General features: G+C 50.5%; 2 protein-coding genes across 3 annotated transcripts in view; one reads left to right on the forward strand and one right to left on the reverse strand.

Moving 5' to 3' along the window:
* Positions 1-821, reverse strand: part of Smad7 (SMAD family member 7) — a 29689-nt gene extending 28868 nt beyond the window's left edge. For both annotated transcript variants that reach the window (XM_042675233.1, XM_042675232.1), the window contains exon 1: positions 1-821. In XM_042675233.1, coding sequence (XP_042531167.1) covers positions 1-616 — 616 coding nt within the window. In that variant the 5' untranslated portion in view covers positions 617-821.
* On the forward strand, positions 683-25595 carry LOC122104263 (translation initiation factor IF-2-like). The gene is made up of 5 exons (XM_042675005.1): positions 683-1082; positions 1650-1920; positions 1965-2212; positions 7344-7496; positions 24859-25595. Exons 1-5 carry the CDS (start codon positions 683-685, stop codon positions 25593-25595), a joined length of 1809 nt encoding a protein of 602 aa, XP_042530939.1.
* Positions 25596-27571: the final 1976 nt, after the last annotated feature.

Raw genomic sequence — 27571 nt, forward strand, 5'->3', positions numbered from 1 at the left:
CTAGTTCGCAGAGTCGGCTAAGGTGATGGGGGTTGCAGCACACCAGCTCGGGGTTGATTTTCCCGTAAGATTCACAGCAACACAGCCTCTTGACTTCCGAGGAATGCCTGAGATCCGGCCACCTGAACACTTTGCACAGCAGGAGGGGGAGCGAATAGGACGAAGGCGGCTGCGCGGGCTGCGCGCTGGCGGGCGCCCCCGGGCCCAGCTTGCAGTCCAGGCGGCCGGGCAGCAGGAGGCACGCGGTGCGCGTACCGCCGCGGGACTCCACGGCCTGGAGCAGCAGCTCCAGCTGCCGCTCCTTCAGTTTCTTGAGCACCGAGTGCGTGAGCGCTTTCAGATCAGCCTCCGCGCCCCCGGCCGCACCGGCGCCCGCGGCTGTGGGGTGGGGGTGGTGGTGACCTTTGGCACCTCGGACTGCCTTGCCCAGGCAGCAGCCAGCCCTGCCCGCGCCGCCGCCGCCACCGGCCCCATGCGCCCGGCCGTCCGTCGCCCCTTCTCCCCGCAGCTCGCCTCCTCCTCCGCCTCCCCCTGTGCCCTCCTCCTCGTCCTCGCCGCCGGGCGCACGGCTCCTCCAGAGACGCCGGACGAGCGCAGATCGTTTGGTCCTGAACATGCGGGGCGAGGAGGCGAGGAGAAAAGTCGTTTGCCGGCTAAGGAGCGAACATGACCTCCGCACACCATGAAGAAGTCGGGTGCCGAGTTGGGGCAGCAGGCGCAGGCGACAGCAGCAACAGCAGGGGCCCGGGCAGGAGCGGCGGCGGCCCGAGGGGCGCTCCGTGGCATGCGCCAGTCTCTCGGAGGCCGGGGCGCGCGCGGGGGCCCGGGGGCGCCCGCCGGGGCTCGGGGGCCTGCGCTCCGGCTGCCCCACCCCGCGCGGCCCGCGCCCTGCGCGGCTCTCGGGCCCCGGCGCGCCCCGGAGGAACGCGGCCGCCGCTTCCCTGGGGGCGGCCGAGCCTGCCCCAATCGGCGCCTCCCCAAGAAGAGGCTCCCCCGCAGTGGCTCCCAAATGTCGGGCTCGCCAGCCTCAGCTTCCTACATGGAAGATCCGCCGGGGCAAAGACCGAAAGGCGTTCGGCTGGGTTGCTGGAGGGAAGAAAAAGCCTCTTTCCCCCTTGCTAACCAACTTAATTTGGGGGTGGGGAGAAGCAGGCAATTAAAAAAAAAAAAAGGCACACGATTTATTTTTTTTCCCTCTATATCCTTAGTAACCGGATCTCCTCGAATTCCGTGCACACGAAGACTCGGGGGAGGGGGCCGAGTGGACTTCACCCCGCATGAGACGTCTGGCGAAATAAGGAGGCTCTCTCAAAACCTAAAAGCCAAATCTGCAAAGCCCCAAATGAAAAAGCCCCCCCTCGCACCTCGGAGGTCTGGGGGCGTCCAGCTGGAGCCCGGGTTTAAAAAAGAAAAAAGGAAAGAAAATGTTTACAAAGTAGAACAAGATGTTTGAGGGGGTGGAAGAAAAAAAGACGTATCCACGAGTTACACCCCCCTTTCCTTCCCTTGCAGAGCCTCGCTGGTCTTCTTTTGCCAGAAAAAAAAAAAAGAATTTTTTTTTAATCCACAGAAAGGTTTGGGTAGGCTGCTTCGATCCTGCGCATCAGAGTTTTAGGGGGAGTCTCTGGTCTTTCCTTCTGCACTCCCAGGGGTCCAGGGCTTCGGCGGGGACTTCCTCGGCGCTGGTGGGGACGCGGGGACCGAAGATGCTGCTGCGGCGGCGGCGGCGGCTGCGCCCCGCGGGGCTGACAGCGCCGAGGAGGGCGGCGCGGTGGCTGGCCCCCGGCGGGGCGCGCGCTCTCGCCCCCCTCCCCCGGGCACAAGCGGCTCGCTAGCGGAGGAGCCGCTGGTGCCCCCTCCCCTGATCGCAGCTGGCCGCCGGGGCGCCCCGCATGAGCTGCCCGCCCCGACTCGGCTGCGGTAGGCAGGAGGCCCGGTGTCCTCTCGCCGCCTCCTCCTCCAAGACTCTCCTCGTCGCTCTCGGGAGCCTCCTTGTCCCCCGTCCGCCCTCTCCTGACGCTCGGGTCCTTCTGCCGCCGCCGGGGGCTCGCCGCGCCGCTCTCAGGGGCTCTGGCGCTGAGGGCGGCTCGGCGCCGGCGGGCTGGCTCCGTCTCGGGCAGCTCTCTCTGGCGCGGCGAGCGGACCCAGCACGGCGCCCGGCTGGCTCGGCTGGCGCGGCTCGGGGACAGATCCACCGTGCGCCGAGCAGCAGGCGAGTGCGCCCAGGGCTCGCCGCCTCCCGCAAGGCCTCCCGCCTCCGCCCCCTTCCCTCCTCCTTCCTCCCCCTCCCCTCCCCCGCCGCCGCCGCCTCCTCCCCGCCCCCCCCCCCCCCCCCCCCCCCCCGCCCGGCCCTCGGCTCGGCTGGTTCCACTGCGCAGTGGCGCGCCCGGCTCCGGCCTCGTCACGTGGCCGTCTAGACACCCTGTCGCTTTAAAAAAAAAAAAAAGCGATTGTGTTTCGCAAACAACAGATCGGGTTTCTAAAAGCTATTTCTCCCCCCCCCCCACACACACACACACACCGCCACCCCCTCCCGAGTCTGCCCTGGGGGATCAATGGGGAAGGGGGGGGCGCGAGAAGTTCCCCGAATCGACTGAGACCCGGGAGGAACGCAGGAGAAATGGGGAGCAGCGGGAGCGCCGCGAGGGCTTCGCCGCGAGTGTTTTGGAGCGGGGCGAGCCGGTTGGCCGCCCGATTCCGACCCAGCGGAGCTGGCCGCGGCCGCCCGGCGCGCCACGGCCCCGCGCTTCATTCATTCGTTTTGTTGTGAAGGCCCTGGCCCAGGGAAAGGGGAGGAGAACGCTGTCTCCGGGCAAAAGACATCCACACCGGACTGGACCGAGGCCCCGGGAAGTGCTCGCTGGAGGGAACAGCCGGGCGGCCGAGGGCGGGGAGGCGGCGCGAGTGTGACCTCAGCGGCGGCCGCGCGCGCTCGCTCCCGCCCTCTCCCTCTCCGGGCTCCGGTTTCTAGGACTGCCTGGAGAAGCGTGTCTTGTGCTCCGCTCTGGAATGCATTTGGCTGGCTGACGAGCTGCAAGGGGCCGCATCCTGGCGGGGGAAGGGAGGCGGGGAAGGGGGGCGCGGAGGGGGGCTCGCCTGCGCGCCGCCGGCAGGTTTCCTCCCGGGTCCGGAAGACCTCGGCCACCCGCCACCCCGCCTCCCGGCGCGGGAAGGTTACTCAGCGAGCAGACCCGCCTAGGGCACTCATTTGCATGCGGGGCCTGTTTCTGCGCCCTTGAAAGCCTTGCTAGCTCTCCCAGTGCTTAGGGTCGGAGAGTTTAAATCCGAGGGTTGCCGAGAAAGGTATTGCTAGCTGGAGGTTACTGCTTGGAAATGGGGAAGGCATTGGTCAGGCAAAGGGACCTCAGGTCTTCCACGATTCGAAAGCGGCTGGCGTTGAGAAACGTACTACAGTATTTAAATACTCCACGGCATCAGCATTAACGAGGCCGCTAGTTGGCATGGTGATCTGACCTCACATATTATTCACTGAAATACGATTTAAAAAAAAAAAAAAAAAGTCATTTAGCATTGTGAAATCAGGGCTGCAATGAAACTCATTGAGGGTTTTAAAGAATCTTTAGAAAAGGTGAAATGTACTATTTGCATCTCCCCCAATTAAATTAAATTATATGTTCTTAAAAGGAAAGGCAGGCATGAATCTTAAGTACCTTTATAACTCAAGCGTCTCCCTCCAGCAATTTAGAAGATTTCCAACATACCATAGATGCTTAATAAATATTTACAGGGCTGAGTGTGACTGTTGTTCCCAGGCCAGCAAGCTCAGTGGGTGCCTTGGGTTCAGTAGTAGCAACACACACACACACACACACACTCACGGGGGGGGGGGGGGGGGGGGGGGGGGGGGGGGAGGCGGGCACACAAATCAACACTTAGAATTAGGGCTATAGCCTGGCTCAAGTTGTAGAGCACTTGCCCAAGTATAAGTCCCTGAGTTCAAACCCCAGTATCACAGAGAGAGGGAGAGAGAGAGAAAATTGGGCCACTTGTATTACTTCCCTGCCCAACCGAAAATCTTGAGAGATGAAAGTCAGAAATCAGCAACACTGACCACACAATCATCTCCAGGCCAGAAGTACTGGTTGTATAAGGTTCTAATTTTTTTTTTAGAAATTAAAATGTTACTGGGTGCCTGCACAAGCTAAAAAGAAGCAGCCTGGGAGCCAGGTGCCAGTGGCTCATGCCTGTAGCTACTCAAGAAATTGAGATCTGAAGATCATAGTTAAAAGCCTACAGGGCAACAGAGTCTATGAAATTTTTAATCTCCACTAAACTACTAAAAAAAAAAAAAAAAAAATAGAAGTAAAGCTGTAGCTGAAGTGGTAGAGTGCTAGCCTTGAGCAAAAGAAGCTCAGGAGCGCCGGTCACCGGTAGCTCAGGCCTGTAATCCTAGCTACTCAGGAGGCTGAGATCTGAGGATCCTGGTTCAAAGCCAGCCCCGGCAGGAAACTCCCGGAAGTGGCACTATAGCTCAAGTGGTAGAGCACTCGCCTTGAGCTGGACAACGCCCAAGCCCAGAGTTCAAGCCCCGTGACCGACAACAACAACAAAAAAAAAGAGAAGCAGCTTAGGGGCAGCCCTAAGGTCCTAAATTCAAGCCTCAAGACTGTCCCAAGGGGAAAGAGAGAGAGAGAGAGAGAGAGAGAGAGAGAGAGAGAGAGAGAGAGAGAGAGAGAGAGAGAGAGAGAGAGAGAGAGGAGGAGGAGGAGGAGGAAGAAAGAAAAAGAGAAGAAAAGCAACCAGAAACAGCTTGGGGTTCTACTCAGGTGGTTCACACCTATAATAAAGTAATACTGAACAGGCTGAGATCTGAAGATCATAGTTAAAAGCCAGCCTGGACAGATAAATCAGATTCTTTTTATTTATTTATTTATTTTTGTCAGTCGTGGGGCTTAAACTCTGGGCCTGGCGCTGTCCCTCAACTCTTCAGCTCAAGACGAGCACTTTACCGCTTGAGCTACAGCACCATTTCCAGTTTTCTAGTGGTTTATTGGAAGTGAGTCTCATGAAGTTTCCTGCCCGGGCTGGCTTTGAACCGCGATTCTCAGATCTCAGCCTCCTGAGTAGCTAGGATTACAGGAGTGAGCCACCAGCGCCCAGCTCAGAGAGATTCTTAATACCAATGAACCAGCAAAAAAGCCAGAAATGAAAGGTGTGGCTTAAGTCGTGGAGTGCCAGCCTTGAAAGAAAAAGTTGAAGCTAGGCGCCAATGGCTCACACCTATAATCCTAGCTACTCAGGAGGCTGAGATCTGAGGATCACAGTTCAAAGCCAACAACAGACAGGAAAGTCCCGAGAGACTCTTATCTCCAATAAACCAATAAAAAACCGGAAGTGGTGCTGTGGCTCAAGTGATAGAGTGCTAGCCTTGAGCTAAAGAGCTAAGGGACAGTGCCCAGGCTCAGAGTTCAAGCCCCATGACCGACAAAAAAAAAAAAAAAAGGAAGAAAGAAGGAATTGAGCAAGAGCACTAAAAACCCTGAGTTCAACCCCTAATAACCACACAAGAAAAAAAAATTAAACCAGCAACCTAGGCTGGAATGTGGCTTAGTGGTAGAGTGCTTGCATAGCATACATGAAGCCCTGGGTTCCATTCCTTAGCACCACATAAACAAAGCCATTAGTGGCGCTGTGGCTCAAGTGGTAGAGTGCTAGCCTTAAGCAAAGGAAGCTTACACGCAATGCCCAGGCCCTAAGTTCAAGCCCTGGGACTGGCCAAAAAAAAAAAAAGGCAGCAACCTGGGAAGATAGCAGCCAACCCAGAGGGAATGGAGGAGTAACCCCAAGTCCATAGATAAGGAAAGATGGAAGAACTGGAAGAAAGCAGAGCACTGGTGGCTCACACCTGTAATCCTAGCTACTCAGGAGGCTGAGATCTGAGGATCACAGAAGCCAGCCAAGAGACTCTTATCTCCAATTAACCAGCAAAAAAAAAGCCAGAAGTGACACGGTAGCTCAAGTGGTAGCAGAATAGCCCTGACCTAAAAAGCTCAGACAGTATACCCAGGCCCTGAGTTCAAGTTCCACTACTGACACCACAAATAATAACAAACAGAAGAGACTGGAAGGAGCATAGCGTAGGAATCAGAAAAACATGAATAAGGTTGAGGCTCTGCCACTCTCTGGCTGAACAACTTGTGCTTACATTGCTCCTCACATTAGATGAGGCTTTGGCAGGCTTTCTAAGGTTTTCCGGGCAAGTATAGTACCCCTGTCTGTGTCCCATTCCTTCTCTTGGTACTAGATCTCTCTAGAAGCAAAAGTTTAGGGCTCACCAAACTATTGTGAATGAGCTTGATTCTAATCATTTGCTGGCAGGGGATATGGAATAAAATATCTCATTTGCAGTTGTTTATTTCCTGTTTATTTCCTGCCAGGCTACAGAGTGACAGGAAGGATTAAATAAGCAGAGAAAGCCAATGTCTGCCTTCTAATTAAGCTTCTTGTAGAATCTGAAGAATCTCCTAGAAATCTGGTGTTTAACACCCTTCATGGTGAGAGGCCAGAGTTGCACACATGGTGGGGGGGGGAGGGAGGAGGTTTAGTGGGCGTTTCAGGGGTTGGAGTCTGACGTCACAGCTTGTCTGGGTGGAACGTGCATATACTTGCAAAGTTATGTTCCCGTCTAGTGTAATTGTAGGTGTTTTAATTCAGGCGTCACCCTTATTTTGCCTTCTCGGCATGGCTTTCCTCCTGCATTTTACTACCCTAAGTAGAAGTGGGTGGGATGCAGGGCAAGTAGCTGCAATGGTTGGTGCTGCTTTATGGCTCTCTGGCATCCCCTGAATCAGTTAACATGGCAGCCTTCCTGACAGCGAGCCCCACCCCACTACCTTGACTCTTTTCCTTTCCAAGAAACAAGTCAGAAGCTAGTAGTGGAGAATCTCTGCCTGGCTGGTGTGTCAGAAAGGGAGGCTCCTTCTTTCCTATCTCAGACACAAATGAGATCCATAGCATAGTTTCAGAATAGTCTGATTGGTGGTTTTTTTGTTGTTGTCGTTGTTTTTTATAAGTTTAGGAGTTCACCGAATGATGGTGAATGAGCTTGATTCTAATCATTTTGCTGGCAGCAAATATGGAATAAAATATCTCATTTGCAGTTGTTTATTTCCTGTTGTGGCTTCTGTTTTCATCTTTTAGTCGCTTTGGTGATAGTAATCAAACCCTAATCATGGCGCAGCCACAAGTCACAGAGACCAAAATAGCAGAGTTATAACAAACAAAGATGAAGATGGCAAGAGACCTGGCTACTTATTCACTGGCCCCTGCACACTCTGCAGGGCTGTGAGGCAGTGTCAGTCTGTCTGTCTCACACCCCACAGGCTCAGTGGCTGCAGGAAAGCAGACAGATGCACGGGAAAGTTGCTCCAGGCCTGAGGTCTTTGAGAAGCCAGGGGGCCCAGCAGGGGATCAACTGAGCCACACTGGCAGCGGCTTCAAAGCCAGTAAGCCCACCACACCCGCCACGGGAAGAGGTGAGCTGTCTGATAGGCCCCACGCAGGTAAAAGAAAATTCTTCCTAACTCTTGAGACCTTACCACTGCCTTAAACAAAAGCTCGAAAGCTCCTCTCTAGGAGAGAAAGGATTTGGTCTTTTAGTTCTTTTCTCATTTTTAGTCATTTCTGGAAGGGAAGGGTAGAGAGAGGCCCCTAACTAAGTGCCTGTTGGCCTGTGTTAGTGGGGGTAGGGTGAATGTTTTTCTTGCAAAAGCAAAAGAAGCAATTAAAGGGGTCAAAAAAGTCTTGGAAGAGATCAACATTGCTTGCACAATTGTCCTCGGAAAACTGTGTGTCTCACAGGATGAGGGGGTGCCCTCAGTTTCCCAGTGCCCACTGCAAGTCACAAGTTCTTGAGATCCACTCAGGAAAAGCAGCTCAGAGTACATCACCACAAGAAGAGTCTCACAAGGTGGGAGTTTTAGCAAGGATTTATTTCAGAGTAAAAGGATTGAGTAGGAAGAAATAGAAAAGAGAAAACGCTTTTGCTCCCCAAATATGCCCATTCTCATCTTCTGATCATGTCATCTAGCAACCCCCAACCCTTAGACAAAGGTTCTGGGTGGCTAAGATGGGTGCTGTTTATTCTAAAAGATGGAGACGTGGTCTAGATCCTTCCCCCAAACACAGGCACAATAGGTGAGTTTAAGGACTTCCTTTTGCCAGACTTGACTTTCATTTTTCTCTTTCTACCCCTGCCAGGAGCTTTAACATCTCAAAGGCAAAGGCTGATGTAGATTAGCCCTTGTATGTCTCCCTATTCTTGTAACTTAACATCTAAAAAGAGGTGATGGAAGTGAGCTAACTGCTCCTTTTTAATTTTTCCAGTTTACTTCCTGGTTCAAATTTCTGAGTCTGGCACTTTGAGTAGTTATTAAAAATAACATAATTTCCCTATCTCTTCACCTATCTACCCTGGCTTAAGTGAACCCTAAGCCATCCTCAGCAGCAGTGATAAAAATGAAAGCCACAGGTTATAGAAGGGAAACGGGGTGAGACCGATGCAATGATCACTGCTTGTTGGCTTGTCTTTGAAGAACCAGAACCTTAGTGAATGAAAATGCATCTAATTCACAATCAAATAAAGATGCTTTAGAAGCCCTGACTCATCAAATATCTTTGTATTACAGACATGCTGTCAGCTGATTCATAGAATCTGCCAGGTGCCTGTCCAAAGCACTCAGAGAGGTTTGGGGTTTGGGCGCAGGGGACAGAATGCAATGAAGGTCTTAGAGACTAGGCTAGAGAAACATCCAGAAAAAGCAAAGACTGAGAAACCACAGAGATAGTCAAATACATAGTCACACAGGGATGCAACTTCCCCTAAACCTCTTAGGCAGAGCTGGGTGGGGAATTCCATGATATAGAACTCTTGGTACCTTTTGAATTGTGAAGCACTAAGTAAATGTTACTCAAAAGTACACAGAATTAGCTGGTCACAGGTGACTCATGCCTGTAATCCTGGCTACTCAGAAGGCTGAGATCTGTGGATTAAGGTTAGAAGCCAGATTTGTAAGACACATTTCCAATTAACCAGAAAAAAAAAAACAGAAGTGGCAGTGTGCTTTATGATGTGGTAGAAGGAGAATATCAGCCTCAAACCGAAAAAGCTAAGGGAGAGCATGAAGCCCTGAGTTCAGTACTGGTAAACACATACACACAGAAAAAAAAACTTACACAAAATTTAATTTCTGTATATGTGCATGTGTATATGTATATGTGTTATGTGTGTGCATGCTCATGCATGTACTCAGGTGTGTGTGTGTGTGTGTGTGTGTGTGTGTGTGTAGGTCCCGGGGCTTGAAATACACCTTGAAATATACAATGTCTCTTAGCTCTCTCCTACTCAAGGCTAGCACTTTACCACTTGAGCCACAGCTTTACTTCTGGTTTTTTTTTTTTTCCCTGTGTGTGGCTAATTGGAAATAAGAGTCTCACAGACTTTCCTTCTCCAGCTGACTTCAAACAGTGATTCTTAGATCTCAGCTTCCTGAATAGGTAGGATTACAAGTGTGAACCAACAATGCCCTGAGAGTTTAATTTTAAATTTTCTTTTTTTTAGTCAGTCATGGGACTTGAGCTAAGGGCTTAGGAACTATCCCTGAGCTTTTTGGCTTAAGGCTTAGTGCTCTACCACTTTGAACCACAGCCCCAATTCCAGTTTTCTGGTGGTTAATTGGAGAAAAGAGTCTTTGGAGGAGCTGGGTGCTAGTGGCTCACGCCTATAATCCTAGCTACTCAGGAGGCTGAGATCTGAGGATTTCGGTTCAAAGCCAGCCCAGGCAGGAAAGTCCATGATACTCATCTCCAATTAACCACCAGAAAACCAGAAGTGGAACTGTGGCTCAAGTAGTAGAGTGCTATCCTTGAGCTGAAGAGCTGAGGGACAGTGCCCAGACCGAGTTTAAGCCCCACAACCATCAACAACAAAAAAGTCTTTAGGACTTTCCTGTCAAGGCTGGCTTTGAACCATGATCCTCAGATCTCAGCCTCCTGAGGAGCTAGGATTGTAGGATTGCAGGTGTGAGCCACTAGCACCTGGCTTACATTTTCTTCATCCCTGCCTTCTTGTTTCCTGGATTGCTGTTCTGATGTCCTTGTAGAAAAGGATAGTTGGCAAGGTCCCATATGGAAGTGATGCTGTAGACAGTGTCTCTCGCTCAGTGAGGCCCATTGACAATGGCAGGAGATGAATGTCTTGCCCCAGACAGCAAAGGTAGAGGCTGCCTTACCATGCCCCTGGCAAGAGTCAGGGAGGAAGCCTGCAGTTCCTAATTAGAAGTCATTCCAGATACCACTCAGGTGCAAGTATGAGCCCAGGACCAATGGCCTAATAAATACTGATGTCTTGATGGCAGAGGAGCAGGAAGGAGCCTGCCCAATGGGAGAAAATGAGAGCTTTGCGTTTAGAAACAGAAACCATGCTCCATGCATTTAGCCAGTCCTGATTCAGAGCTGGTGCCCCAGGTACTAGGTGAGACTTCTGAAGAACAATGTGTGTACTAGCCTCTGCCCTCCAGAATCTCACCCTCACAGAGTCAGGTAGGAGCAGGAAACCAACAAGTCCTCCTAGAATATAACAGAGCTGCTCCAGCAGCCAGAGGAGAGCCTTGGATATGGAACAGGAAAGGAAGAGGTCTGGGAGGTTTTCCAAAGGAAGAAATCTTTTGAACTGGATAGGCTAACTTAAGTGCCCAGGCTGAAGCGATAATGGTACTCACCAGTGGGCCAATTAAAAGGAAATTAAAAGGAAATACTGGATTGGAGATGGTATGTACTACCTAGCTAGTACAAGGCTGGGTTCTGATAGCCAATACTTGGTGGGGGAGGAGAAGAGGAGAAAAAAAGCCAATGTGGCCATGATCACCTTGTTATTCTCATGCTGCAGAAGAGTTCTTCAAACTTTGAAAGTGAGCTGGGACACAGTGGCTCACACCTGTAATCCTAGCTACTCAGGAGGCTGAGACCTGAGGATCATGGTTTGAAGCCAGCCCAGGCAGAAAAGTCTGAGATTCTTTTTTTTGTTGGTCCTGGGGCTTGAACTCTGGGGTTGGGCGCTGTCCCTGCACACTTCAGCTCGGACTTTCCTGCCCAGGCTGGCTTTAACCCATGATTCTCAGATCACAGCCTCCAGAGTAGCTAGGATTACAGGTGTGAGCCACGGGCGCCCGGCATGCAAGGCAAGCATTCTTACCACTGAGCCACCTTCCCAGCCCCGCAAGTCTGAAATTCTTATCCTCAATTAACCAGAAAAAAAACTGGAAGTGGAGGGGCTGGGAAGGTGGCTCAGTGGTAGAGCACTTGCCTTGCATGCTTGAGGCCCTGGGTTCAATTCCTCAGCACCACATAAGCAGAAAAAAAAAAAAAACCGGAAGTGGCGCTGTGGCTCAAGTGGTAGAGTGCTAGCCTTGAGCTGAAGAGCTGAGGGATAGTGCCAGGCCCAGAGTTCAGGCCCCACAACCGGACCCCCCAAAAAAACAAAAGCGGGAAGTGGAGCTGTGTCTCAAATGGTAGCGACTAGCCTTAAGTGAAAAAGCTAAGAGACAGCAACTAGTTCCTAAGTTTAAGCTCCAGTAATGGCGCATACAAAACAAAACAGGGCATAAAAACAAGGATAGTACTCACCAGACACTATGTTGAAAATGAACTATCAACTTGTGGGTGGGGACAGGAGGGTAAAACTGGGACAGAACAAAGGAAAGGGGGACATTGCTCAAAAAGAAATGTACTCTTAGCCCAGTGCCTGTGGCTCATGTTTGTAACCTTTAGCTACTCAAGAGGCTGACCTAAGGATCATAGTTCTAAGCCAGCATGAGCATAAAATCCATGAGACTCTTTTTTTTTTTTTTTTTTTGTGGGGGGGGGTCCGGTTGTGGGGCCTGAACTCTGGGCCTGGGCGCTGTCCCTCAGCTCTTCAACTCAAGGCTAGCACTCTACCACTTGAGCCACAGTGCCACTTCTGGCTTTTTTTTTTCTGCTTATGTGGTGCTGAGGAATTGAACCCAGGGCCTCATGCATGCAAGGCAAGCGTTCTACCACTGAGCCACCTTCCCAGCCCCTCCATAGACTCTTATCTCCAATTAACCACCAGAAAACTGGAAGTGGAGCTGTGGCTCAAGTGGTAGAAGACTCACCTTGAGCTGAAGAGCTGAGGCTGAGGGACAGCGCCCAGGCCCAGAGTTCAAGCCCCATGACCGACCCTCCCCCCTCCAAAAAAAAACACTAAAAATAATTTTAAAAACAAACAAACAAGGATGAGTGAATTCTGCCTAATAAGATGTGGGTAGGACTTAAGCAAAGTTCTGATCATGGCAAATCAGAACTTGAAACCTACAGTGTCCCTCTTCAATAGAGAGCTTTACTAGGGCAAAGAGGCCGGCCCCAGGGGACCACACATACTGGTGCTGGCAAGAGGAAAGACCTGCCAAAGAAGACCATCTGTATTGAGCGCAATCAAGACATTTCTTGTGGAGAAGATCCCAGCCTCGCCTGGCATTAAAGCAGACTTTTCTGCCATTACTAACTAAAGGAGTCTATTTCCATCATCTGCCTGCCTACCTCATACATCACTGAACTAACGGCATCTGGGTATGCCAGACTCCAGTACAGGGCTCAAGGAACAAAGTCCTAAATGCTCCCCCTCGGTGCAGTGTGGCTTAAAGGAGGCCTGACCCTGAGTGAGCAGGTAAAGCAAGTGGCATACAGATGCTAATTACCATTATTATGCACTCTGAGTCTGAGCAGCCCACTGAGCTGATTTTGCTGAACTTTGCTCAGGCTAGGAAATGAATTTGGTGAAGAGCTAATTGTCCAAGTGATAGGGTAATTAAGGAGGAAACCACTTTTTCTGGTGGCTGGAATTTTGTTTATGGGCTTACCAAGGACCAGTCAAAATAAGGTAAGGCCAGCACTTGCATTTAAAACCAACAAAAAACCACATGCACCAGAGAAATCTTTTTTTTCTTTTAGAAGGAAAAGGATAAGTAAAAGGACAATAAAAAGTAGGTTTAGTTTTTTTTTTTAATATTATTAGAGCTATGAATGTTTTCCTGTGTCCTAACTACTGGCAATGATAAGACAGCAAGAAAGTAAGTGTAAGTAAGTGTGAAAGACCTCCTACTTCAAGACTCCCAGTATCTGCCCATAGCTCCAATTCCCTCCACTCTATTCACGGCTATTCTGAAAAGTCTCATAGTCGGGAGCAATATGGTATTTTCAGCATTGCTAGAGCCTAATTAGGCCCATCAGTATAAGCGAGAGGGTTGGAAGCTGCAGAAATGGTAGAGCTGCCATTAACCAGACCCTTTGTCCACAGTTAAGTTCATCAGCGTCACAGGTTTGTCTAAAAGCCAAGTTTTTTTTTAACTTGTTTTCTATTTTACTGATTTCTGAATAGGTGATACATGTCTAATAGTTGACAAATCAGAGGACTGTCTTTTTTTTTTTTTTTGGTCGGCCGTGGGGCTTGAACTCTGGGCCTGGGCGCTGTCCTTCAGCTCAAGGCGAGCGCTCTACCACTTGAGCTACAGCGCCACTTCCAGTTTTCGGGTGGTTTATTGGAGATAGGAGTCTCACGGTCTCTCCTGCCCCGGCTGGCTTTGAACCGTGATCCTCAGATCTCAGCCTCCTGAGTAGCTAGGATTACAGGCGTGAGCCACCAGCGCCCGGCCAGAGGACTGTCTTAAAGAAATTGGGAAGGAAAAGATAAGACTTCCTGTGAGCTGGGCCTCAGACCTGTCTGTCTGTCTGTCTGTCTGTCTGTCTGTCTCCCTCTTTCTCTCTTACCATTACAACTAAAATGTCCAAAGTGATTCAAGGTGAAGAGTTAGCCTCTGCTTTGAACTCCTGTCTCCAATCCTCTAATCTACCTGCCTACTAGATACGTGGAAGGCACCTTAAGGTCTTCTGTTCCAAACAGATCGTCTTCCTTCTGCACTCGGCTTCTCCAGAAGTCAGAACCAGAGACAGACAGCACCCTCTCCCTTGTCCCGACCCGCAGGACTTCAACCAGGGCAATGAACCTAAGCGAGAAGGAATGAAGGGACAAGAGACACGAAGGACAGCAAGACAAGGATTCTGATCAAGCTGCCAATTTTTATTTTTCACACAAGGGTATTTATATGCTTGGACTTAGGGCATGGTGCAAAGGTGGTCGTTAGTAGATTTAGGGCGGGGTGAAAAGGTGGTCTTTAGTAGCTGCAGGGTGTTTACTTTAAGGCGTGGTGAAAAGGTGGGATTCTGTAAACTCAGGCTCAGGTTGTTCCAGTGAGATAGTTAAGCCTATCAAGTTTGAGAGACTTAACTTTTGGCTCCCAACACTCCCTCACCCCTCATCCAAGTGCTCCTCAGGCTTGTCACTTGTACTTTGAAATTCCACTCCAGCCAGCACCGGTGGCTCACTAGCTACTCAGGAGGCTTAGATTTCAGAATTGTGGTTCAAAGCCAGACTAGGAAAGGAATCTCCGACTAACCACCAAAAAGCTGCCAGTACAGCGAAGGCTCAAATGGTAAGGGAACCAGCCTTGAACATAAAAAGCTAAAGAATGGAGTTCAGGCCTTGAGTTCAAGCTCCACTGCTGGCATACACACACACACCACACACACACACACACACACACACACACACACACACACACACACACACACACACACACACGCCACTCAAACCATTCATTGCTTTTTTCCCCAGGTCCACCAAAATACTACTACCAATGATACTAGCCCCCCAGCCCCTCTCAAGGACTGCATCACCCTCCTGCTGCTGGCCTCATTTCCTCCCCAACCTCTCTCCCTCCCTCCCAGCCACCACACAGTTCCTTTGCTGACAGGTCAGGTCAAGCTCTCAGGGTGGATCCTATTTCACTACCACTAATGGGGGCTTCGGTCACCCTTGCCTTGGACCACAAAGCCCTGAGTGGCCTGAGCTCGCTCCCTGTCCTCACAGTCCCCTCAGGGATCCTTAAGCAGCCTGACATGCTCCTCTAGTCTCTCCTCCAGCTCTTCTAGGCTCCCATCTTTGAGATCAGGTCAACTGTCCATCAGGATGCTAAGTAAGGAATAGTGTACTTTCACCACAGCAAGAGGTGGGCATTGGTAGGAAGTCAGAGGCAGACACCAGGGCCAAGAGATAGAAGTTCAAGTCCTGGAGTCCCACTCCAGCTGTGCAACCTGCAGCAGGGAGGTGACTTCTGGGTCTTCTGGTGTCAACCCAGATGTGATTTGATAGCCTCACCCAGCCTGCCTCCTGGTGCTAGGGATGTTGGAAACCAAAAAAGGATCCTGCAAATGAAATTCTTTAAAATATCTGACAAAGATGCCAGATGTTTCCTCCCAATTCGAATCTTTAGTGCCTTTTTTGACAGGCACAAAATTTGCATCAGGTTTAAAAGAATGGAATCTTGCCGGGCGCTGGTGGCTCACGCCTGTAATCCTAGCTACTCAGGAGGCTGAGATCTCAGGATCGCGGTTCAAAGCCAGCCCGGGCAGGAGAGACCGTGAGACTCCTATCTCCAATAAACCACCAGAAAACTGGAAGTGGCGCTGTAGCTCAAGTGGTAGAGCGCTCGCCTTGAGCTGAAGAGCTGAGGGACAGCGCCCAGGCCCAGAGTTCAAGCCCCACGACCGACAAAAAAAAAAAAAGAATGGAATCTTAGGAAGTCAAAATCGGTAAGGGCTTATTGTAGCATGAGTTTAGGTTCCTAAGTTTGGAAGCAACCATGGGCAAACTGCTTTGCTCTTGGAAAACATCAAACATTCTCTTCAATTATGCTTTGTTTTGCAAGGCTTGGGGCTTGAATTCTAGGCCTAGGCACTGTCTCTGAGCTCCTTTTGCTCAAGGCTAGCACTCTACCACTTGAGTCACAGCCTCAAGTCTGGCTTCTTCTGTGATTAGTTGGAGATAAAGAGTCTCATGGACTTTCCTGCCTGGACTGGTTTCACACCACGGTCCTCAGCTCTCAGCCTCTTAAGTAGCTAGGATTACAGGTGTGAACCACTAGGGTCTGGCTATCTGTATCTTAAGCACATACCACACATGAAGAAGCACTGGAGGCTTTTGGGGCTTCTTTGCAATAACTTAATACAAATTTAATAAACTCGGTGCATGTATATTAATAAATTAGACTGTTAGCTGGGTGCCAGGGACCCACATCTATAATCCTAGCTATTCAGGAGACTGGGGTCTAAGGATCCCAGTTCAAAGGCAGCCATGGCAGACAAAATCCAAAAGCCTCTTACTTCCAATTGGCCAGTGAAATGACAAGTGGAAAGGTGTAGCTCAAGTAGCACTAGCCTAGAGGAAAAATATCAAGTAAGAGTGCAAGTCTCTGAGCTCAATCCCCAGTACTGACACAAAAATACATAGTTAAGGTTTTAAAGAAGAGGTTGCTGCGTAAGAACAATACCACACACGTGGTATTCAGATAAAGGGTAAATCTTGGGATTATTACAAATGCAGATTGAGTGCACAGACTTCAGGGTTTTATTTTTTTCTGTTGGTCATGGGGCTTGAACTTGGGCCTGGGTATTCTCCCTCAGCTCTTTTTTGCTCAAAGCTAGCACTCTACCACAATGCCACTTCTGTTTTTTTTTTTTTTTTCTGGTGGTGAAGTGGAGATAAGAGTCTCAAGAACTTTCCTGTCTAGGCTGGCTTTGAATGAAGATCCTCAGATCTCAACCTCCTGACTAGATAGAATTACAGGTGTGAGCCACCAGTGTCCAGCTTAAGAATTTTAATTGCACACATTCTTGGTGGCCATGTACACCAATTATCGTTGTGGGCAGCAGTTGGTAATTTTAATCAATGTCCTTAAAAATATTCATATGGCACATAGGCACTGATGACTCATGCATGTACTCCTAGCTATTCAAGAGGCTGAGATCTGAAGATCATGGTTCAAAGCCAGCCAGGACAGAAAAGTGTATGAGACTCATATTTCCAATTAACTAATAAAAAACTGAAAGTTGCCGGGAGCCAGTGGCTCACACCTGTAATCCTAGCTACTCAGAATGCTGAGATCTGAGGATCGTGGCTCAAAGCCGGCCTGGGCAGGAAAGTCCATGAGACTCTTATGTCCAATAAACCACTCAGAAAACTGGAAGTGGGGGGCTGGGAAGGTGGCTCAGTGGTAGAGTGCTTGCCTTGCATGCATGAGGCCCTGGGTTCAGTTCCTCAGCACCACATAAGCAGAAAAAGCTGGAAGTGGCGCTGTGGCTCAGCCTTGAGCTGAAGAGCTGAGGGACAGTGCCCAGGCCCAGAGTTCAGGCCCCACAACCGGCAAAAAGAAAACTGGAAGTGGTATTGTGGTTTAAGTTGTAGAGCACTTGCCTTGAGCTGAAGAGCTCAGGAACAGTGCCCAGGCCTGGAGTTCAAGCCCCATGACCATAACAAAAAACACACAAAAAACAGAAAAACTGAAAGTAGATCTGTGGCTCAAGTGGCAGAACACTATCCTTGAGCAAAAAGCTTAGGCACAACACCCAGGCCCTAAGTTCAAACCCGCAGATCAGCACACGCGCATACCCCTCCCACACACACAAATGTTAATATGAATAAATAAAATATGGGATATGGCACTCAGTGGAATATTATTGGACACTAAAAAGGAAAGAAAAGGACTGGGAATGTGGCTTAGTGGTAGAGTGCTTGCCTAGCATGCATGAAGTCCTGGGTTCAATTCCTTAGTACCATATAAACAGAAAAAGCCAGAAGTAGCGCTGTGGCTCAAGTGGTGGCCTGCTAGTCTTGAGCAAAAGAAGCTCAGGGACAGCCCTCAGGCCCTGAGTTCAAGCCCCAACACTGTCATGAAGAGAAGAAAAAGGAGAAGGAGAAGAGAAGAGAAGAAGAGGAGGAAGAGAAAGAGGAAGAGGAGGAGGAGGAAGAGGCAGCAGCTTGAGAAGAAAGAGGAGGAGAAGGAGGCAGAAGAGGAGGAGGCAGCTTTAGTGCTCAGGCGTATTCCTACTCTTGGCTAGATCTAAGGAGGATGGAAAAATGGTGAGCACCCAGGCAGCAGTCCACAGCACAGCACCTCTGTCCAACACGCTTCTTCAGAGAGTCAGGTCTGTGATGTACATTGTATAGTACCTGGGTACTCATGGTGACATAAAGCTTTATACTGCTCTGGGGCATCTCCAAGCAAGTTTGTGGATACTTACAGCAGTTGCTTAAAGAATAAATGTCAGACATCCTAAAGATACAGAGGGTGACTGTGTGCTTCACATCGAAGAGGATATAGTTAGCAAGGATGAGTTATGGGAATGTTGTCAATATGTCAAAGCACAATTATCACTATATGGTAAATAGAGCTGTTACAAGTTGACTGAAGCCAAGTGTCAGCGGCTTCTAGCTGGAATCCTAGCTACTCATAGCTACTCAGGAGGCTGAGATCTGAGGATCCCAATTGAGAACCAGGCTAAGCAGAAAAGTTCCTGAGACTTTTTTTTTTGTTTTTTGTCATCAGTTATAGGACTTGAACTCAGGGCTTGGGCACTGTCCTTGAGCCTCTTTGTGCTCAAGGCTAGTATTTTACCACTTGAGCCACAGGGTCACTTCTGGTTTTCCAGCGGTTACTTGGAGATAAGAGTCTCACAGGTACTTTTCTGCCCAGGCTGGCTTCAAACCAGGATCTTCAAATCTCAGCTTCTTGAGTAGCTAGAATTACAAGTGTGAGCACCAGTGCCTGGCTAAAATTTTGTTTTTGAAAGAGCATCTTGGGCTGGGAATGTGACTTAGAGTGCTTGCTTAGCAAGCATGAAGCCCTGGGTTCCATTCCTCAGTACCACATAAATAGACAAAGCCAGAAGTGGCACTGTGGCTCAAGTGGTAGAGTGCTAGCCTTGAGCAAAAGAAGCTCAGGGACAGTGCCCAGGCCCTGAGTTCAAGCCCAATTGGCAAAAACAAACCAACCAACAAAAACAACAACAAAAAGAAAGAGCATCTCATCTGACCTCAAATTGGACATCCCCTGCCTCACCCTTCTGAGGACTGGGATTACAGGTATATACCACTGTACCCAGCATTTATTATTATTATTTTATTTTATTTTTGTCAGTCATGGGGCCTGAACTCTGGACCTGGGTACTGTCCCTCAGCTCTTTAGCTCAAGGCTAGCACTCTCCTGCTTGAGCCACAGCACCACCTCCAGCTTTTTCTGCTTATGTGATGCTGAAGAATCGAACCCAGGGTCTCATGCATGCAAGGCAAGCACTCTACTACTGAGCCATCTTCCCACACCAACATGATTATTATTAATGAAGACAGAAATGAGCAACTCTTTTGGCAGGAGATAGATGACTTCAAGTTATAGATGAAATTTTAGATCCTGAAATAAGAGATGCTCTCTCTTTCTTTAGGAATCGTGGACTCAGAAACATTAGACACAGTCGATAAGAGTGGTCATTCTGCCTGTTTGAAGACTTTCATAGAATGTGAATGCCCTGCTTTCAAGGAAAACTGCTCCTTGCACGTTGGACTTTCTAGTTAAAAAGCTGACCTCAAACCAGGCTGAAATGTGTCTGCTTATAACTTCCACCTATTGATCCAGCTGCCGCCCAGGGCAGCTATGTAACAAATGGAATGTACTTCCAGCTGCCAGCCCTTTTAAAAACTTCCTACAACTTCCTTAACTTTCTCTCCAATGAGCAACACACTTCCTGTTCTGAAAGGTGACCATTCCAGCATTAGACTTTGAGATTCTCTCCATCATAGGCCCTTCCTCTGAGGACTGTCAGTTGGGCAACCTCCCTGCTGAAAATGGGCACCCATATCACAGTGTTTGGGTGTGGAGATCTTAAGCATGAGCGATGGAGGGAGAGAAGGAAGGAGGGAAGGAATGCTATAGTTATAGTTAGTATAACTTTATAAAGGAGAACTAAAATCCCCACCCCCATTTTTTTTGTTTTTGTTTGTTTTTTTTTTTGCCAGTCCTGGGTCTTAGAACTTTTCCTGCCTCAATACGGCCTGGCTTTCTCTTCATCGGCTACCTAATGAAAGCTACCTACTTAATATACCTTTCAGAACTCAGGGCCTGAGCTTCTTTTGCTCAAGGCTAGCACTCAACCACTTGAGTCACAGTACCACTTCCCAAGGCTTTCTCTGTTTATGTGGTACTGAGGAATGGAACCCAGGGCTTCCTGTATGCTAGGCAAGCATTCTACCACTAAGCTACATTCCCAGGCCCTGGCAATAATTCTTCATTTTTGGTCAGTCGTGGGGCTTGGACTCTGGGCCTGGGCGCTGTCCCTCAGCTCTTTAGCTCAAGGCGAGCGCTCTACCACTTGAGCTACAGCGCCACTTCCGTTTTTCGGGTGGTTTATTGGAGATAGGAGTCTCACAGTCTCTCCTGCCCAGGCTGGCTTTGAACCTCTATCCTCAGATCTCAGCCTCCTGAGTAGCTAGGATTACAGGCGTGAGCCACCAGCGCCCGGCATGGCAATAATCCTTTTTTTTTTTGGGGGGGGGGAGGTCGGGTCGTGGGGCCCGAACTCTGGGCCTGGGCGCTGTCCCTCAGCTCTTCAGCTCAAGGCTAGTGCTCTACCACTTGAGCCACAGCGCCACTTCCGGCTTTTTTCGTTTTGCTTATGTGGTGCTGAGGAATCGAACCCAGGGCCTCAGGCATGCAAGGCAAGCGCTCTACCATTGAGCCACCTTCCCAGCCCGGCAATAATTCTTAAATGCAGCATCATGACAGATATTCTCTCACAATGTAAAATCTTTCAGACAGTTCCATTACTTTCAGACAGTTCCATTACTTTCAGACAGTTCCATTACAGATACCATAAAGACAAGTAAGCTTTGGTTTTTTAGTAGATGAAAAAAAATGAGGGGGAAACATTATTAAACTTTACTTTAAATAACAGCCAGTTTTGGTCTTCCAGAAGACACTTGAGGTAAGAATTTCTAGGCAACTAGCAGCCTGCCCTCTGGGGAGGGCCTCAGGGTCCCCTTTATCAGACCAAAAGTCTCCAGAATGGCCCTTGGCAGTGAGGGTGGGAGGATCAGGTGTGAAACAGAGCTGTGGGCAGATCCTGCCCTCTGGCCTGGTCTAGCCTCTTTCCCCTCCTTATCCTGTTTTATTGAAATGAACTTGGATCTGAGCTAGTTAGGCCTCTGTAGACACACAAAATAGCAGACAGACTGACTTTTCACCGTGCTGGAGATCAAAGCCAAGGCTTCGCTGTAATAGGTGAGCACACTGTCACACTGTCACAACTCACCTGCTACCGCTTAGGCACTTCCCCGTGCCCCTGTTCCCAGCACAAACTTCACTCTCGAATCTTTTGGGGTAGACCAAAAGGAGTTTCCCAATGACAGGACCATGGTTTGTCTTTTTTACTATTTGGGCACAGGGGAATAAATTCAGAGCCTCACACACACTTGACAAGCACTCTCCTAGGCTGATGTACCAGCTGGGCAGGCTTTGAACTGTGATCCTCACATCGCAGCCTCCGCAGTAGGCATGAGCCACCAGCAACTGGCTAAGATCTTCTTTGACAGTAGGTAAACTGAGTCATAGAAAAATAAGTTTAGCCCTCGAGGTCATCAGGTTGGGTGCTGCTGAACTTCCTTAAAATTTCCTTCCCACAGATGTCTGGTGACCAGCCCTAAAGATTAGTTAAGGACATTTTTATTATTTTAAGTAGAGGCCCAACAGGGAAGGCCTGGTTAGACCAGGAGGGAAGAGTCTCCCAGTCTGCTTTGTCAGCTTCAAACCCTGAGGCAAATCACTTGACTTTTCTAAATATTTTTGCCTCCTAGGAGGAAAGAGAGGTAATGGCCTCTCCAAGCTCTGAAAATTAATGCTTGATATCACCTTATTTTATACAATTTATAAACTTTTATTGACACACATCATATACAAAAAAAATTTGCCACCTGTTGAATTTCCAAAACTGAATTTCCAAGCTGAACACACCAGATTACCAGCTCAAAAAAGGATATTCTGGGGGCTGGGGGAGGCTGGGAAGGGATGGGAAGGGGAAACAAAGGAGGAGGCTACAATGCTTGATAAGAAATGTACTCATTATCTTGCCCATCTAATTGTAACCCCTCTGTACAGTATTTTCACAATAAAAATAAAAATTAAAAAAAGGATATTCTTAGCCCCCTAAGTATCCCCTTTCTGATACTCACCAGGAAGGGCAGCCTTGATTCCTGCTCTTCCTGCCTGAGACTTCTTTAGCCCTTTTGAGTCTTATAGAAATAGAATCTCCACATTCAAAACAAAACAAAAAGTACCTTTTGTCTTTCTTTTTGCAGTATCAGAGTTTGAACTCAGGGCTTTAGGCTTACCAGGCAGGTACTCTACCACCTGAGCCACACCCCTCAGCCCTTTCTGCGTTAGTTATTTTTAGGATAGGAACTAACATTTTTGCCCAGACTGGCCTAGACCTACATCCTCCAATCTGGCTTCCCACCATAGCTGAACTGACAGGCTTGTGTGTCACCCCAAGGTGCAGCCCAGCCTCAAGGGGGGAATTTAGCTACACTTCCTTCCGAGAATATCTGCATAAATTCTTTGGAATATCTAAGTGGGAAACTGCTTCTCCTCCCCCTCCACTGACAGACTTTGTATTTCTTTGTATTATTATGGATTATTTATGGAAATTTCATACCTTGCATTAAAAGCCCATTCATTATTTTTGTTGTGCAAACTCTTCCTAAGTGGTTGTCTACTGGCATTCCAGAGTTCTTCTGGGTTGGTCTCCGTGTGTCTAAGTCTCTGGTCTTTGAGCATTTACTTTTTGGCATTGCAAGGTGCTCCAAGCTCATCCTATTTCCTGCCCAGCCCTAGAAGCAGCCATTTGCATTTGTTCCAAGAGTGATCAGGTGGGTTTAGATTCAGCTTTTTCCGTGGAGATGCAAGCCTTCCTGGGGGGAGGGAGGCAGGAAGGGAGGAAGTAAGCCGGGCTTAGTATCTGATGCAAGTTGGCCCTTTGCAAACAATTTGGAATGCAGTTCAAGGTTTTTCTGGGGATTCTCTCCCTTTGGTTGGATTCTGAGGGCTCTCCCAATTTGGCCTTGTTTTTATGATTCGAGTGGCAATCAAGCCACTGTCCCTTCTCCCAAGTGGCTCCAGTTGCTTTAAGCCACTTTCTCTACTCACTTCTCTTGACAGATGCAGACCCGCCCCAAGTGAGTCAGGTCAGGAGCTGGGGAAGAGAATTGGAGACATTCTCCTCCCAGGAGGCCTCTGACCCACAAGTCTGGAAAGTGCTAGATAAAGGTAGATAAGCAACCAGCTTGGAGACAGACAGACAGACACAGACACACACACACACACACACACACACACAATGAAGTTAACACACACACAATGAAGTTAAGAGGGCAATGGAACCATTCCCCCTGGCACGGCCTTGTTCAAAGGGGAAGAACGAACAGGGAGGCACTTGGGCAATCCAGAAATGCAGGTCTGAGCTGGCCTGGGGTTTTTTAGGAGGATGAGTACTTCAGAACAAGACCAATTAAAACCTTTTAAAGTAATTGTTCTCCTGCCTTCTTTCAAAGCTGAGCAACAGGCCTGCTCCTTCACTGCCCCCTCCCTCCAGTCGAACATTTAAAGTGAAACAGAGGCTTCTCTCGGCTGCCTCTCCCCGCACAGAAATGCTAACCCTTCTGGTCACTGGGGAAGAGGGGAACAAAGAAGGGGAAGCTGACCTTTGTTTTGCCTAATCGCTGTGGGCTTTGCCTCCCCCCCCTACCTCCCCCCCCCAGTCACCTCCCACCTCCACCAGGAAGGGGAAAGGAGCCAGACAGGTTAACAGAGCGTAGGAACCAGGTAGTAAAGCCTCCGGGCAGGCTGCACCACCCCAGGACGTCCACTTACTCAGCCTCTGGAGCCATAATAGTAGGGTGGGCAAGGCCTCCTGGGACAGAGCCATAAACTTTATGGCTCTCTGAAATGTGACACATCAGGTTGACCTCACCTGTTCACCTTCATTCTTTGGCTCCCTTTCCTTTGGGATGAGATGATACAAAGATCTGAAGGTTCTAAAGCAGGGTGAACCATCAAGTTCTCCTTGGAGGTTTCCTCCTGGCCAGAGGGCACCTCATAAATAATGAAACTACCCAGCCTGTGAAGGTTACCTTGACCTTGTGTCTTTGTGATAAATATAACCAGCTCGGTTTAGGGTACGCCATTCAGAAAAGCAAACAGAACCTTGTTGTTAATCTCATCATCGCCACGGGACTTTGGGGAAGGGTCGCAGCGTCCATTCTAGGGAAGGAAGCCCAGCCTCTGGTCTCTGAAATCTCAAGGATGGTGTCCTCCCACCCACCGAGAGGGCACGTGAGCCCCTGGGACGGCCACGGGGGCCCTCCGGAGGCCGCGGTGTCCAGGAGTTTCCCATAATAGAGGGCTTGGCTCCACCAAAAGCTATTTTAAGGGATTCCACAAGCCCACCACCATCACCACCACCCCAAGGTGGAAAATGTACGTAAACCAGTCAAAACAAAGCGACAGTCTCCTAATAAGTATGTTTGGAGTTAACACTCGGGGCAGAGCGGAGCCCAGGACAGAGCTTAAAGGTTCCAGTGTTCTTCACACACCAGGTAGTTTTAGAGTATTTCAGGACCGACTGCCACCCCGCAGGTCAGACAGGGCGTGGGTTCGCCCGGGTGACCCGGGCCCTCGGGCACCGGAGGCAGGCGCAGCCCAGGCCTCCTCCCAGGTCCCCAGAGCCATCACCCTTCCCTCTCCCCACCGCACCCCGGCCCTGCCCGGGGCCGGGCGACCGGGGAGGGCGAGGTGACACCGGGCCTGGGCCCCGGGGCGGGCCAGGAGGCCGGCCAGGAGGTGGCAGGAGGAAGGGATCCTCATCACCCCCGTGTCTGGAGGCCAGGCGGCCCAGGCTGGGGGGCTGGAGGGTCTGTGGGCGGGCTGTGGGAATGGAGGCGCCACGCCGCTACCCCCACCCAGCGTGGAGATGCTGAGAGAAGGGGGTGGGAGGGGCCTCCGGAGGGGGGTGGAAGTGGGGGTCCGCGCACGCGAGAGCCCGGTGCCCAGCCAGACGCTGGGGTGCGCGGCTGGCTGGTGACTCAGCCGGGAGGAGATGGCGGGGACGGTGGGGGCGCGTGCGCGTGCCCGGCGCCGGGGAGCGGGGCCGCGGAGGCGCGTGCCCGGGAGCGGGGCCGCGCCCCGGGGGCCGGCGGGGGCGGGAGCGCACGCACCGCGCAGGCGCCGGGCGGGGACCAGGGCACCACCACGCACCGTCTGCCCGGCGCCGGGTCCCGAGCGCCCGCGCCGCCTCCCGGGGCGCCGATCTCGGGGGTGGCGCAGGTAGAAGCCGGGGTGGGAACGGGGACACCGCAGAGCTCAGGTTCCAGCCGCCTGGCGAAGTCCGAGCACCGCGCTGCGGGAGCCGAGGCTCCCCTGCCCCCCCCCCCCCCACGGCAGCAGCTGCTCCCGCAGCTGGAGGAAGTGGGGCCCCGCCAGCCGGCGAGGCGGGGCGGCCGAGCGGGGCGCGGGGAGGCGCCCGCGGCGGGGACTCGGCCGGGCGGGGCGCGGGCCGCTGCGCCGCGGTGGCGGCGGCCTCCTGTAAACCCTAATGACTGCAATCTCGCCCGTCTGCGCCGCTGACTCACGCGGTGACCCAGCCTCCAGTCACCCGGAGGCCTCCCCTCCCCCGCCCTCTGGCCTCAGTTTCCCCGACTGCGGAACAATGAGGCCACTGTGTCGTTATTCATTCCTGAGAGCCCATTCACGGCGAGCACCGCCGCCTCCCCGGGGAAGGGACCGAGGCGTCCGGCTTTTAATTATCCCTGGTGGGGTCGGGGGCGGGGAGGCCGAGCCTGGCTGGATAATTGAACACAGGGACTGTTCCCAAGTCGGAGCTGTGCTGGGAGCCGTCCTCCCCACCGTCGTCTAAGTTTACCCCTTCCTCTCCACTGCGGCTTGAGCAGTAACCAAGTGACTCACCGCCTCGGCTGGGCAGTTGGTGCCTTCCTCCCCCCTTCCCCCCTACCAAATATTGCCTTTTAAAATCCGTTTCCTTAAGCGTTTACTATGCGCCGGGCCCTGTGGGGGGGTGGTGTGGGGCCTGGAAGATTCAGCTGAGCAAGACACAGGCCAGTCTGTCACTGGAACCACCAGGAAACCAACGAGATCACTGCTTATGTCCTTGAAGTCAAAGGCTCCAAATGCTGAATTGGCGAGTGAACCTCAGGTGCATTGTGCTGAGGCAAAGGAGCCAGACAAAAACAACACACGCTGTATAAAGTCCTCTAGGCCAAACCCTGGAAAAGATGAACCCAATCCTTAGTGCACCACTGGCCGTGGTTCTCTGCTGGGAGGGGGCTAGGGTAGAGTCTGGGGAAGTACTTGATTGGCTGGGAAAGTCTTGATCGACTTGGCTATGCAGATACATAGTCTTGCCCAAAGTCCTCAAAAGCTACCCTGAAGTGCTAGGGCCTAGCAAACAGGAGGCCCTGGGGTCATTCTCCAGGCTTCAGTGCTCAGGATACTGGCGATAGGGGGAGACATGGACAGAAAAGGAAGGCAAAACAAACTGGGTGCGTTTTATTCTGTATCGATTATACTTTAAGTTGGCTTAGGATATTAGGGTCTCAGCAGTGGCTTAGTGGAAATCAAATGGCAAATCAGCGTTTTGTATCATTCTTAACATTGGAGAATGCTTTAGAGAAGTAAAATCTGAATTGCACACATCTCTTAGAGAAGGGGTAAGGGAGGAGGGTTGTTGCTTATGGGGACTCTGAAAAGCAGGGCTGTATGCATTATTTCCAAAAATCTTACAACAATCTCCAAACATTATTTCTATTTTACAAGAGCAGACTGAAAGAGATAAAGTAATTTGTCTAGCCACCCTAAACTTTCCTGCAGATGCTGCTAAAGGGACTGACCGCATTCCTCAATGGACTTAAGTTTAAGTGACCTGTGTGTGTGTGTGTGTGTGTGTGTGTGTGTGTGTGTGTGTGTGTGTGTGTGGTGGGGGACATCCTGGGTCTTGAACTCAGGACCTAGGTATTGCCCCTGAGATTTTTTTAGTGCTCTACCACTTGAACCACAGTTTGATTTCTAGTTTTCTTCTTGTTAAAGATTAAGAGTCTCAAGGACTTTCCTGCCTGGGCTAGGTTTGAACTGTGACCCTCAATCTCAGCTTCCTGAGTAGCTAGAATTACAAGTGTGTTAAACCTATGTGTGACACCAAGGTTTGAGAGTCAGGACCACCAGCTGGGACTTAGGAAACAGCATGGACCCTTTGTAGGTGAGTGACCCAGACACCACCGTAACCTTACTGTCCAGCCTAGGTTCCTGGACTACAGTGGGGCTGGGCTTTGCTGGCCTTGGACAGCATGACCTCTGGCAGGAAATACCTTGGTCCTGTCTGTGAAAGGGGAAGGAGTTCTGAATTCTTCCAGGACCTGCCTGTCTGGAACATTTGAAAGGGCAGCCAGGTTAAAGGACCAAGCAGCTTCCATGGTTGGGAAAGAGCAGCATCTGGTAGGGGGTAGCCCTTGCTGGCTGCTCTACTGCTCATTGTATGCTCATGCGCAGGTACAGGTGGAGGGGGGGAATGTGAGGAGGAAGCTTGAAGG

Source organism: Dipodomys spectabilis, unplaced genomic scaffold, assembly GCF_019054845.1.
Source record: "Dipodomys spectabilis isolate Male_0828 unplaced genomic scaffold, ASM1905484v1 ptg000024l, whole genome shotgun sequence".
In the NCBI taxonomy this organism is placed as follows: Eukaryota; Metazoa; Chordata; class Mammalia; order Rodentia; family Heteromyidae; genus Dipodomys; species Dipodomys spectabilis.